This window comes from Drosophila suzukii, chromosome X, assembly GCF_043229965.1.
Source record: "Drosophila suzukii chromosome X, CBGP_Dsuzu_IsoJpt1.0, whole genome shotgun sequence".
NCBI lineage: Eukaryota > Metazoa > Arthropoda > Insecta > Diptera > Drosophilidae > Drosophila > Drosophila suzukii.
In genome coordinates this window covers 13854320-13870649 of record NC_092084.1, presented here as the reverse complement: position 1 = coordinate 13870649, position 16330 = coordinate 13854320, and the positions used below count along the sequence as shown (strand labels likewise).

The window sequence follows — 16330 nt, the reverse complement described above, 5'->3', positions numbered from 1 at the left end:
CGTCGCAGATACAGCACAAAACCTTCGGCTGAACATTATACGGTTTCAGTCGCAGTTCAGATCGGTTCATCGGGCAGTTACTCTTCTCATTTTGAATGCCTCAGCATGTCCAAAGCGATATCGGAGATAAGGACTCCAGGATGATCTATGGCCCCACTTAGGGGTAAATCTTTAAAAAGTGAAGGGAAAACAAAAACTGTATAACAGTTCTTACAACTTTAGTTTTCAAAGATCGGTGTTAAGACAATCCTATCAGTTTTATCAAGAATATTACACCTTATTACTAAATTTATTTATTTAGAAAAGGACTACAGATCAAAAAATTATATAAATTCATGTATTACTATAAATTTTTGTACTATACATATCTTAATATTAATATCATGTTAAATTTTAAATTCTTATGTCTGATATTCCTAATCAGATTGCCTCTACCGAGTTATGGAAATGATTATATTTTTTCCCTGTGCACTACTTGACCCCTGGGACACCTGAATTTGCGATTAGATTGGAGTCCTTACCACAAATTTGCGCAACGAGTTGCCAACTAATGATGAATCACTTTTCGACCAGGGTCAAAGTATTAAGTTCCACTTCCACGAAAAAAAAACCCAACCCATTGCACCTCCTGAAGAGTCGACCAAGTAGAACCCAACCCATGAAGATAAGAGTTCGATTAGTCAAACAAGTTGGCAATCAATTTGCGACCGCATACTTTGTATTACTAACTAATAGATAATACTGGGTTGTTACCATACATTTATCAGTCATCACAAACAAGCGATTCCATATATACCGATATATTCCATATAAACGAGGGCTTAAAGTATTCTGTTTGATTTTTTTTTTTGTTAAGGTTGCATTGTAAGCTATTCCATCATTCATGAACAACGGGTTTATTTTTACATTGCATCAAAGTATTGAATATTTTGTTTAATTGTTTCTACTGGTTTTTTACAGCTGCCAAATAAATTAGTGTTTAAAGACTTGTGCTATTTACTGATTGATCGTTAAGTACAGGCTGAACTACTTTAACAATTACATTTATTAAACATTCTAAAACGTAATATCTTGAATGAAAAACATAATTATTTATTGTATATGACATTATTCACATTTTACAGACTTGTTACTTTGTTCATAATTAACGTTTGTTCAGGTTGGGCATTCATTAATCTTAGGTATTACTCGTTTGGAACTTGGAATAACTTGGAATATATTAAGGAAATATATTTTTAGATGATATTAAAAATCGAAAGATACCAAGAAGTATTCCGTTATAATAGTTGTTGCTAATAATTATATTTAAAATTGAAGTTAGCGTAGGTCAGAACATTTTAGTGTTTTATACTTCTAAGTATTATTAGCAACTATTCCGAAAATCTGGTTATTGTTTCGCCAAGGCAGCATCTTCCTTTCCGGCTACTCGAACTTGGACACCATATGCATACTATGTTGCACTCATTCCGGTTATCCGCCGATCCGGTCCACCTTCCACTCGCCATGTGCCATGTGCCATTTGGGATTCCAAATAGATCGGAGCCCCAAGGGGGCAGGGGGCCTGGCGTAACCCAATGAAACAAAACAATTCCGAATAGAACAAGCTTTGGGCGTTGCATGAATGCATTCAATAGATAAACAAGATTCGTGACAATTCACTAGTCGGCGTCTGTATCTATGCGGCTATAGTTGTAAGCACACATGCACATACATATATATTGCAAGTTATGGATGCGGCTGGCTAATCGAATAAATTAGCTCGCATTACCGGACCGGTCGACTGGCTGGGTTGGCTTATTGTTTCACCCGACGCTTGCATAAATATGACGCCTTGACGGCTCATCCGCAGCATCCATCTCCATCTCAGTCTCCGGAATAATCCAAACATGGATACGTATACGTGCCAATTACAGGTTAGCGACTACAAATTGCACCCCTGTCGTGGGTCGGGGTCACCACAGTCAACTATATACAGCAATTAGTCTTAACGGTGTCCACTAATCGAACCCGCTTTACGTCTGGCTATTACTCGGGGTCACCAGTTCAGGTGTGATTTATGACAAGATCCTAAGCTGTTGACTAAGATCCGATAAAAACTTAAAAACACATATGAATGAAATGCACTACTGTGAGAGATGAAGTCCTAAAAATCACCATGTCACCTATTTTACAAAATTTGACTATTAATCGGGGTCACCAGTTTTGGACACACTTCCACCTATAAATAAAATGTACCACTCAGGGAGAAGAATTCCTAAAGACCACTTTGTCACCAATCTTACAAATTCTGACTATTATTCGGGGTCACCAGTTCAAATGTAATTTATGAGAAGTTCCTAGCCTACCGATTACATAACCACCACAAAAGCATCCAAACCAAATTAATTTAAGTACCATTCCAGAATTTTCTCAAAAATGATAGTTCAACGTTTATTTTCATTATATTTAATAGATTATAGACATAACAAATTCAAGGGTACTATAGAACCAGATGCAGATCACACCTGCAGCGTTGAGAAGAACGAAACCACGGCGCTGTCCGTGGGAAGACACTGACCAAAGGCCTCGATTAACAACGGCTCGGCTGTGACGGTGCCCATGAAGTCCTCCAGGGATACCTGAAATCGATGAGATGACTCAAGGGGCCTTAAAACTAACCATCCTCCCCACTCACCTTGCCATCCTTATCCAGGTCGAACTTCTTGAGCACAATCTCCACCAGATCCTTGACGCCCTCGTCCGGATCTTCGTCCTGTGGCTGTTTTATCAGGCAGTTTCTTAACAGCGTGAACATCTCATCCTTGGTAATGAAACCATCAGTGTTAAGGTCGTAGACCCGAAAGCAAAAGGCAGCCCTTTCCGCTGGAGTGCCTCTTAGAAATGTTGAAAGTCCAATGAGCCAACCCTCAAGGCGAAGGGGCAAACCCTCGTGGGCCTTGTCCCAGCTGCAAAAGATGCGCTCCATCAGGATTTCCTCGGTGACGATGTCAAAGGTGCTGTGCAATAGCTCACGGAACACAATGCGATCGATTCCCTGTGGTTTATGGAATTTAAAGATCACTTCTTAGGATCTTTTGGGATTTTCCTATATGTATAGTATTTTTACCTCCACAGCGGCATGTGGCTTAGCAATCGCTGCACTCGAGGAGCTGGAGGCCAAAGTCTTTGCGGCATATTGACAATTGGACACCAGTTTGCGATAGATGCGGCACAAGGCATCCAGCTCGTCCCTGTTTGGGCGCCATATGTTAAGTAAGGCACTTCACATATGTAGTTTATATGAACTCACTTGGTGAAGCGGGTCTTCTTTCGTAGGCTGTCCAGCAGCTTGGGATTCACTTTGCCGCTCAGCTCATCCATCCTCCGTTGCCGCTGTTGCCGTTTGTTCTGCAAGGCAGCCGCGGCGGCCTTCGACTGTTGGTTACTCGAGTTGCGCTTGCCGCTGGCAAGGAACACGGATACCGTTTTCAGTATCGTTTTGTTGGCATGTAGTGTGGATCTGCCGGCGCCAGTGGTGCCTCCAGTTGCTGTGGGTGCCGCTGCACCACCACCACCACCACCACCACCACCACCGCCGGTGGTTGCCCCACCATCCTGACGACTGGGTGTCGGTGTTGGCGAACGACCCTTGCCGGCGCCCGCCTTGCCTGCAACCCGAAAATTGCCAGTTACATGGGTGCGTGTCTATCTGTATCTGTGTTGGCTGGTTGGTTGGTTGGTTGGTTGGGTTCCTACTTTATGTGTCAAAGTCGACACGCTCACTCCCGCTCGAGTTTGGCCAGAAAAGCCCTTCAAGTATGTATGTGGAACAGAGCAAACAAAAGGCCTGAAATGCAAATGGGCCTCACATCCATTTTACCACCACAATCCCCCCATTCATGGCCCATCGAAATGGGTAATAGCGTTCACATTCTGCCCATAAATTGTTTCAGCCGGCTATTTCGATTCAAATGCACTGGGAGAAACCAATAGTAAGGGTCTGGCCTGTCAGTGAAATTAAGGGATACAAAATACTGTGTGATTCTAAGCTTCAACTTGTAAAAATTTGTATTTTGAGAGTTTTGAGTAGCCTTTTCCTTTTTTACTCATCTTGCTTTTTTCACTCTTGGTCGATTTTGGATTATTTTTAAAGAGAGATGAGTTGAAGATTACATTTTTCAATATCAATTTGTTAATGGTTAAAATGTTACTTTTAAATTTAACTAAGAATTTCTAGTTGATCTTGACACTTATTTTCTTAGTGGTAATACATAGGCTGCAGTCTTTCCTACCAAAATTCATATTGATCAAATTTGGAGTACTTTTACTTTAATCTAATGCTTCGAAATAAGATGGTAATGCTTTTTTTAAGTGGGAATGGGTTTTCTATGTTTTAATACCCCGTTAAACATGTTAATACTTTTCAAGCTTATCGTATGTCTTAAATACAATGAAATATCCCCTTTTCTTCGAGTGCATTCATTTGCTTCTGTGTTCACTTTGATTTCAATCTGCGCTCATACTGTTCTGTTTTCTTTTGTTTCATTGTGTCGTGCTGCCTTTGAGAAAAATGTTATTATCTTGTGATTACCCATATAAGTAGAGGAGCATAGGGGCCCGTCTGTCTATCCATCTGTCTGTTTATGACCGCCTCCGCCCTAGACACTATAATTTTATTAGCATTTCCATTTGCTCCACTGGGGGGGGAGGTTGGTAAAGTTTAGGTTTGGGTTCGGTCTTTGGGGCCCTTGAGAACAGACTGTCTAGACCCGTTCCTATGTACGGCATACGGTTTCATGTAATTTGTTGATATCGGTTGCCCGGTTGCCACACGAACACGGTTGGGGTCGCCACCCACACTCGACCACTCCCGGATGGGGCAAATAAATCAAACATGTTTGGACCTGGCAGTCCATCAACCTGTGCTCCGCCCAAAATTGCAACTTCCTGTTAGCGCACAATATACCCCCAATTACATATGACATAGGACCTGGACGGGCTTGGTCCTCGCTTGTTTTTTGGCCAATCCCTCAAAGTGCTAGCCATCCAAGCGTCTCAGTCGCAATTGGCAAGCCCAACGAAGGGATCTATTCCAGCAAGGACACGGACTAGTTAGGCTAATAGGGATATCAGGCCAAGTAATAATTGCTGTCATTTAGCCAATTTAAAAATCGTTAAAACTTTTCGAGTTTACCCACGTTTAAAAACAATTATTTTAATGTGGCAAATTAGAATAATAAAACACAAACTGAAGAGACTTACCACTTGTACTTACATAGGAACTATATGGTTCTAAATATTTCAAGGTGAGCATATCATAACAGATACATATATGTAAGTGTTATATACTCCAAAGCTCAGATAATTGTTTATGAATATCTGGTATCAAATTTTAGACACGTATACCATTACAACCAAAATGTTAAAAAAAATGAATGCCTGCTGAATGCACTTTAAAACACATGCAAACTTTTAGAAGTATACCACTATTAAAACCCTTTTCAATGGATAAAATAAATACCTATTCATATTCTATTGATTTTTGCTAGTATCCCATAAATTGCAGGGTAACCAGGCAAAGGGAAATTATTGGTTTTCCAAGTGGAGGCAATGCAACTCTGCAATTACATCACAAACAGAAGTGACTCTGGTTAAGGAACCTATTTTACAGACCCCCCCCCTGGAACATCGAAGGATTCGACTTTTCGGAGAAACTCCCCTTTTTGACCTCAAACGGAATTTTAGCCTGCAATGCCGATGTACAACTTGCGTTCAACTATTTTGCAACTTGGTGCACTTTGTGGGGGCGCTGCAAAGTATGCTATGGCAATTGTCGAAACGCCAGGAGTAATTACAACTCGGCACAGGACTACACGGGGATACACAAGGATGTACACACACAAACACACACACACAGATAGGCACGAAATGCTGTTGGCTTTTGTTTTATAGATCTTTAAAGTAGATATATATATATATATACCCATGTTGGCCTCTGACTCCTGACTCCTCCTGTTGTTGTTTTGATTGCCCGATTAACTCCACGCAGGAGCGTTAAACCGTGTCCCTCGGCCCTTGGGCCAAAACAAAGGATACGAAAAAAAAGGTCGAAGAAGGAATCAACAATCGCGCCACTTTCCACCAGTTTCCAAGGCGTTGACAATCCGCAGGCATTGTCAGTTGGACTAGGTAAGGAGCAAAGTAACCGCAGCCCCATGGATTTACTGGTGGGGCGGTACCGGGCGTAGAACCAACTATTGACAAAACAAGGCCAAGAAACGGGCGTAACTTTCTTTTCTTTCGTTTCCTCTTTTTATTTGTTAGATTTCACTTGTTTGTAACATGTTTTTTATTTATTAATTTTTTTTTTTTTGCGTTTACTATTTTTTTTACTCATTTTTGTCTCCCTTCGTCCTTGGGGTTCATGTCCTTTCGACTCCGATTGCTTGAATTACGTTTTAATTATTGTGTGTCCTGATAGATATCGGCATATATATATATATATATGGTGTGTGTGTGTGTGTGTTGTGTGTAACTTATTTACAACTATCAGATTACTCATTAATTCTGCTTTTCGACTTAGGCATAAGTATTGTTATAGTGTTAGTACATAGTACAGTAGATCGGTAATATATATATCTGCACTTTCATTTAATTTCACTTAAGATCCCTCTAAAAATCACACCCTCTAAATGCATCCCAACGGGTGTCCTCCACAATCCTCCAATTTGATTAACAATTTTTAATGGTGGAGTGCAGAGATAGAGGGAGACAGTTAGAGCAAAAGTGAAAAGGAGACAAAGATGACAAATAAACAGGTAAATATGGGTAAAGCAAAATGTATTATAATAGAAAAAAAAAAACAGAGTTGGTTTTGGCTTAAACACGGGTGGCATAAGTTAGACATAAGAATTATTGCATTTAATTACACGATCAATTCGAATCCTATTTTAAAATATTACATAATAACCGTACAATAATATTAATTAACAAGAAAAGAACTGCAACGTTTATTCTGTCTGTTCCACGCAATCGTCTCCAAACGCTTCCTCTAGGATTTGTCTTGGTTTTCTATTTAATTCTATTTAGTTTCGATCGTTTTTCACTTTTGTTTTTTGGGCAGGGACAATGCTGCTAAGTCAGATAAAAAATTTCTAAATACATAATGTTTTACGCTTAAATCGGCTGACAATTAAAAATCCTATTAAAAACGCTTACGCAATTAAACAAAATAAGAAAACAAACATACACATAAAGCTGGGGGAGAACAAAACGCACAATTCGTTGATCGATCTAAGCGGTAACTGAGGGCTCCTCTGGATTATTGGGTTATCATCGTGTGGTACTCGTGTTTGTGTTGAGGGTTTTCCAAAAAACTTTTCCTTTTTGATGTAGTGGTGGTACTTGTGTTTACGATACGTTTACTATCAACTTGTTACTCAATTGCTAAACTCTAAAGAACGGGCATCGACGTCTGTTTAATGCCAGATCAAGGCCAAAAGCAATTTCACGTCATATTTCGTATTGCGTGTGCTCTTACTATAACCATTTTAATTGCGTTTGCATCTATGCTTTTATCTCTGTTATCTGTTGTGTATTCTTTAATCCATATTCACTTTCGTTCTCCATTTTGTTCTCCTCCGTTTCCGGTTTGTTGTGGTCTATATATCTGTTACGATCTGTTGCGATCCTTGCTCCAATCCTTTTGTAGATTTTTTTGTTGTTATTATCAGCTACTGATGGCTAAACTAAGAGTTTTTTTAAATCTTGTTTTTCTTGCTGCTTACATTAGAGTGTGTGTATATATATATATGTATATATATATATTGTATGTATATATTTATATGTATGTGCGTGTGTGCGCAGATCATCACACGCCATCATCGAATCACTTTCTATCTTAAAATCCAATTATCATTTATCAATTATTATATATATATATATATATATAGAGTTGTATATATATATATTGTTGCTTGTTGTTCCGTCGCCAACTGAAGGGATGGGGGGTGGGGGTGGGGAAGCGGGAGTTTGGGGGTTGTGGGCCGGGGACAATGGGGTCTCAAAGCATTTGTATTAGGCTGTTGTCAGTGTTAGTGTTAGCGGTAGTTCCGTAGGCTGGCGATCCAACCGATATTATAACTCCATGTCCCTGGCCTCATCCTCACTGTAGTCGGACATGCTCGACTCGCTGTCGCTGCTCTCCCGCTCCTGCTGCGCCGCCCGCAGCGCATCCTCGGTGGCATACCGCTGCACATAGTCGGCCACCTTGCGATGGTACTCCTCCGGCTCGTGCAGGTACAATGCGGCCGCATCCCGATTGAGCGGATCGACCGGATTGGGATATGTGAGCAGTTGCGGCAAGAACGATTCGAAAATGTTCGACAAATCGTACAACGCCGTCCAGGCCTGATTGATCACATCCAGGCACACAGTGCCGGAGGATTCGTCAATATTGGGATGGTAGATCTTGTTCACAAAACCGATGCTCGGCGATTTGAAGGGATAGTTGTCGGGCAGGTAGACGCGCACCTTCCACACGCCGCCCTCGTAGGGCGTCTCCGTTGGTCCGAAGAACTTGACGTGGAACTCGTTCAGGCCTCCCAGGATGGTCACCTCGTGCTTCGATTCGATCAGCTTGATCACATCGTTGTCCATGCGTCGCTTTCCGGCACTGGGCGAGGACATTTTGTTGGCTTTGTTGTGGGGGTTTTGTGGGGATTGGGGTTTTGTCTGGCTTTTGATTTGATTGGTTTTGTTTTGATTTGGTTTGGAGTGGTCGTCTCCTCGTTGTCTTACTCTAAGGCTAAGGCGGTGTTTTTATTTTTGTTTTGTTTGTTGGTTTTTGTTCCTTTTATATATTGCTATTGTGTTGCTTCCGCTTTCCGCTTCCGGTTGCCCAGCTGCTGCTCCTCCGCCTGCCTCGAACTGCTCCGCATTCGTCAACTCTCACTGGCACCGTCCAGAGCAAAACGGGAGCTGCCTGCAAGTAGGACAAAAGGATACAAGGATGAGCCACGTGAAGGTTATTTCAATTGTACATTGTTCATTGGATGAACATCATTACCATGTCTCTCTGCTATAAATAAATATATATGTATAAAGATAGGTATTAAAATGTTGTTATAAAATAAATGATAAAACTGTTAAATTATTGATTTCTCTAAATGAAGATTCAATTAGTTAACAACTATTATATTTAAAAAAAATCATAATACCCTATAAATAAATCCTAATCTTATAGATACTATTTTCAACTTGAGATACTTAAACAGATTTTGTTTGACTAACTGATAAATTTATCCGCCAAAAGTTCCACTTCGCCAGGTGGGACCGTGGCGCCAAGGTAGGCGATACAATCTGGAGGAGGACGAGTTACCTTCTGAGTTATCTATAGGCAGTATATATATTTATATTCATGGTTATGTGGGTCACCAGCGAATCTCTTGCTTTTGCACACACACACACACCGTGCACACACACACACACCGTACACACACAACATGCACATGCATACTTGGCCTAAATGAGGAAACTATGTCAGCAATCTGTGACGTCGTCGCCAAAATCCACCCACTCCCACTCCCGCTCTCTCTCTCTCATTCTCTTCCTTACTCACTCTCTAATACGTCATTGCCATTTGCAAAATTCGTTGTCCTTCGAAGTGGATTTGCTCAACGGATTTATGCTGCATACTTTCGGGATACCGTTATGCTCTATCCCAGTCCCTTTCCCCACATCTCTCTTCTTTTCTCACCCCACTCACTTGCTCTTGGCGATTTCGTTTCAATTTCAATTCCGTTTCCCTTCAGTGGGGTGGATGGGGGTTTTGGGTTGGCCAGTTGATTGGTGGGTGGCTGTTGTTTTCAAACAAGCTCAGCTGTTTAATGTTGTTGCTCGAAAGTCACAGAGGGAGAGCGAGAGAGCAAAAGAGAGGCAGCCCCACCATAATCTTGAAATCAACAAATGTACAGTGGAACTAAAAATCACAAAGGTAAGATCTTATAAAGTTTAAGGATACAAAAATCGAACAAACATTATATGTATTCCAATAATCAAGATCTTTTGGAGAAGTTTTCACTAATTTTGAATAAGGATTTTTAGGAATATTTTAAAAATACACTAGAAATTAAATTATTCGGTATTTTGAAACCAGTTTCAACTTGGCACAATAAAACCTTCAACACAATTTGCTATTTTAAAATAGACACTTCGACTGACCCCACTGTGCCCCATGCTTCGGCTCTCCCTCTCTCCAACCACTCTTACACTCTTTGGGATGAGCTAATTCTGCTGTTACTCTCTTGCACTTCGTGTGTGTGGCTGTGTGTGTGAGTGCTGGCTCCCCCCTCTTTCTTTCTCCTTCTGGCCACCCCACATCAAAAGTCTTTCCGTTTCTGTCTTTCTGCCACGGTTTGGCTTCGTTACTTTAACAAATTGTGAAATTCTCTTTCGATTTCTGTATGTTGTTCGTGTGTGGAGGAGAATTGATGTGCCTGCCCGTTGTTGTTGTTGTTTTCGTGGCTTTACTGTACGCAATAAGCGAAGTAATACTGTCGTCGTCGTTGTTGTTGTTGTTGTTATTATTATTTGCATTGCTTTTGTGTAAGACTTTGAGGTGCAAGTGTGCGTGTGTGTACTTGTGATGCGTCCACATGCACATGGAAGATCACCGAGCAACAAAAGCAGCCCCAGCAACAACAACAATAACTTACAGCGAACAAAAAAATAAAATAAACAAAAAAAAATTGAGAGTCAGCTGCAATTTGAGCCTTTTGTTGTTGTCTCATGGAGGAGTCCCTCTTTCTATTGAAATATGAATGTCTTCACTTTTGATATCACACAAAGAATTTGAGGAAAACTTTTAAGTAAACACGTATCGCAAACACGCGTTTCAAATGTATAGGTTTATATTCTTTTAAGAATATATACATATAGTTTTTATTTTGATAACTTGGTTATTTACTTGCAACTAATGTTGTGGTTTTTTGATGATGATATTTGTTGTTCTCGGCCCTGCTGCTCCCTTATGCACAGATATCTGCATATGTTAGTGTGTGTTTTCGTTTTCGCTCGTTTTGTTGTCTACTTCAACTAGTTACTGAAAATTAACTGGCAACAGAGTTTCGAGCCCCCAAAGCAGAAAGCAGAAAAGCAGAAAGCAGCGCACGTTGGAGCTCGCGAGCATCTGACGGCGACAGCGACGCCAGCATAAAGCAGAGAGCGACAATCAGGAGAGCAAGCGCAAAAGAGAGAGAGAGTGGTGGGGAGGGGGTTCGGTGATGGGGGCGGAGAGAGTTTACTGAGTGCAATACACAGAGAAAAACAGGATCCTCCACCTGAATATTAAAGTATAGAGGTTCCAAGGCGCTTAAGTAAAAACACCTAAAATAATGCTTTGGAATATGTAATAACCTCTTACATCAATGCGTTTTTCATGGCATGCTTTTAGGTTGGTTGCTTTGGAAAATATAATAGCCTCTTACAGTCAGTCATATTTCATGGCATGCTTTTAGGTTTCAAGCGCCTACTAGTTTTCAAATTTTTAAGATACTCATATGTAAATGTGTTGAAAAGTATGCTGCGAATTAATAAAAACAAAATATATTCTTTGAAACTTTTAGTGAAAGACAATTTCTAATTAATATTTATATTACCGTTTTAGATAAAATTAGCTTTCAGTGTATTGGCCCCCCTTCAAAGAAAAATCATAATAACAAAAGCGATGAGCAACAACAAATTAGACGAAAAGAGAGCCCCCAAAGCAAAGCAAGGCAAAGAAAAGCTATAATCAAGGACAGCGACAGCTGTAAAATGCAGCAAATGCAAAGCAAAGCCACAAAAACAACAAGAAGCTAGTGAAAGAAATGAGAAATAGCGGGAGAGAGGGAGGAGGGAAAGAGAGAGACCAAAAAGCCGAAGTGGCGATGCCCTTCAAAATTGCACACGTGCGATTGTGTATGTATGGAGCCTAGCAACAATATATACAAATACATACCAAAAGCAATTGAAGGAGGAGAATTAACGAGGTCAAATGCAACGGTTTAACGAAGGGTTCCAAAGCAAAATCAAAAACAAAGTCAAAAATTGGGAAGACATCTTTGCAGATTTTGTGTTTGCCTTCTTTGCAACCTCCCCCACACATACACAGCCATATTGGGTCATTGACTGCATGTGTGTGTGTTTGGCAGAGGGGCTATAAAAAGGTAGCAATTCGTAGATATTTCAAAATTAAAACGCTTTCAATTTATTACTTTGCTTTTGAATACATTTAATTTGACGTAATGATAAGACTTTTAAAACGCAAAACAGAGGGAGAAGGTGAAGCGAAAACACACAACGCAATAAGCAGGCCAAAGCAAAAGCAAAGTGCGTAGTTTTCGGGTAGGTGGGGTAGGGTGGTGCGCAAAAGGGATGGCAATAGCACAACAAAGAAAAGATTGCAACTAACGGGAGTTAAAGAGCTCCACACATATGTACATATATGCATAGCATAGGGGTTTCGATCAACGGTGAATTCTTGGAATTAGTGCTAAATAGCAGTTGAAAGTTTGAATTTGAATTCGAGGAAATAATATGCGAAATTAGAAGAGCGTGAGGGAGAGAGACAAAGGAGAGAGATGGAAAACATTCACAGCTGTGCGGGGGTCAATCTGCTATTGTTGTTGTTGGATTCTCACCCACCCACACACACATACACTTACTGGCTAATGTCCGTGATAATATTAAATGCAGTTATTCTATTTTTCATCAAGCAATTATACATACACCCACACACCCACTGTATATTCTGTACCTTTTCGTCTTTTTATTTTGATATCTCTTGGTGTGTGTGTATATTTGCAGTAGCCTCCCGTTTTAGTTGTTATTGTTGCTCGTGGGTGGTGTTGTTGGCTGGCGGCCGCCGTCGATTTTTACGCTTCGATACTTCACCACATTGTCGTTTGATCACCGTAATATGTTCATTTTCTTGGAATCACCACTTCTCCAATTAGTTAGTTAACTAATATTGTTTTGTTTCCCCTATTAATAAATATCTGCTCGGAGAGCAGCAGAGCAGCCTGACCGCGAGAAATACCAAACGTGAAATAAATTTGGTCTCAAAAATATACTATAAATACTATTTCATATTTTACAAAATACCACTGTAAATACCATAACAAATAAATCGCATGGAAATTCAAATTATACTGGGTATTCCCTAAACTGCTGAGTTGTTGAATTTTGATCAGCTGCTAATCAGCTTTTCCATACAAAGTCAACTGTCAGAAATATCAGCAATTTAACAGCCTCGGGGCTGTTGAAAATTGTGTTTAATTGCTGAAAACCAGAGTTGTCGCTGTTCTAGACTAAAAGTAAGTGGGTAACTCTAGTCACTTGTAAGCCTGGAGGAATTGCCATCGTATAAAATATGCAAGTAAAGGATATCTGATAGGATGCTGCCTGTTAGCAGTTCTAATAGTTTAGTTTTTTGGCTTATTCTCGGCGTTTTCCTTAATTTTAAACATAATCTTTGGTAAACACAGCCTGGCGATTTAACAATCTGACAAACAGCAGTCGTCTTAAAATTGAAAATTCAACAGAGAACTTTTAAGGGTCGTTCCCTTAATTGCTGAAATTTTCTGTTCAATTTTCAACAATACAGCAATTCAACAGTTTAGGGAATACCCTGAATATGTAATATGTAAAAATAATAATTGACTTATTACAGCTGCGGCAACAAAAATAGCACCAGTGTGTAGGCAATTCTTCTTTGTGCTACAGAATGGTAATTTTTTGCAATATCTTTATTCTGTTTGTAAGGGTAAGTAGGGTTACATATCTATTAACTAAAATAAAAGTGGTTACGCCCACAATGCGGATGGTTTTTAAAATTTCGATACATTTATCAAAAAAGTAGCAAAGTTATGCGGCAACAAAAATAGCACCACTTAAATAAAAAACTTAAAAAACTTAAAAATAACGCGATTTGAAAATTTTTTTTGATTGAAATGTATGATTTCATACACCTTAAGGTAAAAAAATATTGTTCTAAAGCTTGGGCTGCAACAACAACAACAACAACGACCGACCTTGACGTCACTAGACACCAGAATCTTCCCTTGGCAAAATTGTTGTCTGGCTCTTTCAAAATAGCTCGAGGGCAGTTTTTTTTCTTCGGTTTTGCATTAAAAACATAGTTTTTAACATTTCTGCAAAGATTTTCGATGTGTTTTAGTTCTGGGGCTTGTAAGGTCCCCATTATACCATTTAGCTTAAGGGTTTTAAAACTTTGTACGACTTTCTGACTGATTTTTTTTGGGTTATAACCGTGGTAAAGCTTCGGAAATAAATTAGTTTTGTATTACGAATAAAATTGCATCACAATTTCTGAGCTATCAAGGTGAACATGTTGATCCTGTATGGGTTTACATTATGATATGGTACCAACATTATAGTACGAGAATATGCCCATACCATTATACTTGCTTCACCATTATTATTCTTTGCAAATGTGAAATGGGGACTCAATTTTGGATATGTAGGTTACCTGATGTGAATTTAAAGTCTTTTTCATCTAAACATGAGCAATTTTCAGCCGCCAGACCATATAAGAGTGTTCCTTTTATTGTGGGCCTTATTTAAAACTCGCCCTTCAAATTCACCCATGCTCTGCAGTCTAGGGAGATTTTTTTTTTGGACGTCAAGCGCATAATTGATTTTTATGTACATTATATCCAACTTTTTATGTACTTACAAATATTAAAAAAAAAAAAGCGACTTGATAGGCGCCTAAAACGGGACCTACTTGCATTCATGCAAATGACTTTTTAACAGTTATGGGGTCATTGCGGCTTTCGTACTGCGTGCTATTCTTTTGTGTTCTTGTTTTAGGTAACTACTAATCATTATTTTAAAGAATTCAACGATTCAACTTAACTTATCTTTTGCATTGCCTTTATAAATTAGCTTTTTAAATGTCCTTCTATCTGTATCATTACAGCGCGCTAAATGACCCATTGGGAACACTATTTTATGCATTATTTTACCAATTCACTTAGTAGTACTTATTCTTAATACAACAAAACGAAAAACAGCCAACAAATCTGAGCAAATGAAGTTTTATACCCAAAAACCGTTAATAGTGCTATTTTTGTTGCCGCATAATTATGCTACTTTTTTCATAAATCTATCGAAGTTTTAAAAACCATTCGCATTACGCCCACAACCATTTTTACTTTAGTTAAACGATATGTAAACCTACTTACCCTTACACACAGAAGAAAAATATTGCAAAAAATGACCATTTTGTACACAAATAAAAATTGCCCACACTTTGGTGCTATTTTTGTTGCCGCAACTGTATATATAGAATAAATAAGGTTTTTCCCATTGCAAAAAATGTTTGTTTTTTATTTCATTTTACAAGATTAATAAAATTCCAGTCCAACATAAAACTAAAACAATATGCATATCCATATTCCAATATATATTTAAAGTCTTAAAATTAATTCAATGCTTAAAGTTAATTTTGTAACATTTTCTTAAAATAAAATAATAGAGGAACTTATTTGTCCAGTCATCGAGTAACATGTTCTTATCATAAAATAATAAAGGAACTTCTTTGTCCAGTCTTGTAAGTTTCTTTTAAGATCGGAATATTACATATATGTAATTATATTTACTAGCCTTCTTCGTCAGAGCTGCTTAAATTAAATTGGTTGAGATCTTTACATAATACTTGTTCATTGGGCTTAAAATTATTGCACCCATTTTCGCGCAATGATTGTTTTACATGTAATATTTGTGATACATTTACATTATTAAAGCGGTTTCGATTTTTCGTTTTGATTAAATAATTTGAGAGAATATGCGTTCGCACGACGCATTAGAAACGGGTAAAATTAACATAGATTGAGAAAATTTCGAAATATTCGAATATTTATAGCAATTATTTATATCTTTTAGCTGATAAAATACCAAAAAGGATTTTAAATACCATATTCGGTCACGCTGAGGTCAAAAACAAAAACGTAAGAAAACGTAAGTGTCGGCAAACGTAAGCCACCGTAAGTCAGTATAAAAGCGAGACAGCCTCAGCGTAAGAGCAACGAACAGCTATGATATCGATGAATTCTCAAAGTGAACCGAATATTCTCTCGAAATATATGTAAAAATATCCATACATGGATATTTTTCGAATTGGAAATATTTATATCGGAAAATTTTTTTGCGGAAATATGTGACCATCGATATATATTTCTTAATATCTCCTTGGAAAACCAAGACAAACCGATTTGTTTTTGCCAATTTCACCAACCATCATTTTTAAATATATTTAAAAGCAATAAGAAATATCTAAGTAAAAAAT

At 38.7% G+C, this 16330-nt stretch overlaps 2 protein-coding genes across 2 annotated transcripts; both read right to left on the bottom strand.

The window, feature by feature from the left end:
* Positions 1–2419: 2419 nt before the first annotated feature.
* Positions 2420–6554, bottom strand: LOC108019061 (calaxin). Its single transcript, XM_017086697.4, has 5 exons — positions 5963–6554; positions 3290–3647; positions 3107–3230; positions 2675–3034; positions 2420–2618 (listed from the first exon to the last, which is right to left on the bottom strand). The coding sequence occupies exons 1-5, from the start codon at positions 5964–5966 to the stop codon at positions 2499–2501; spliced, it is 966 nt and encodes a 321-aa protein (XP_016942186.2). The 5' UTR covers positions 5967–6554; the 3' UTR covers positions 2420–2498.
* Positions 6555–6874: 320 nt separating this feature from the next.
* On the bottom strand, positions 6875–8667 carry UbcE2H (ubiquitin conjugating enzyme E2H). Its single transcript, XM_065867542.2, has one exon. The coding sequence runs from the start codon at positions 8665–8667 to the stop codon at positions 8116–8118; it is 552 nt and encodes a 183-aa protein (XP_065723614.1). The 3' UTR covers positions 6875–8115.
* Between the last annotated feature and the right edge of the window lie 7663 nt (positions 8668–16330).

Excerpts from the sequence above, each read along its gene's own strand:
- LOC108019061 (XM_017086697.4), bottom strand. Across the intron at positions 3,231-3,289 it reads AAGAAGACCCGCTTCACCAA|GGACGAGCTGGATGCCTTGT; the intron begins GTGAGTTCATAT and ends GCGCCCAAACAG. Across the intron at positions 3,035-3,106 it reads AGCCACATGCCGCTGTGGAG|GGAATCGATCGCATTGTGTT; the intron begins GTAAAAATACTA and ends CATAAACCACAG.
- UbcE2H (XM_065867542.2), bottom strand. The coding sequence starts at position 8,667 with ATGTCCTCGCCCAGTGCCGGAAAGCGACGCATGGACAACGATGTGATC.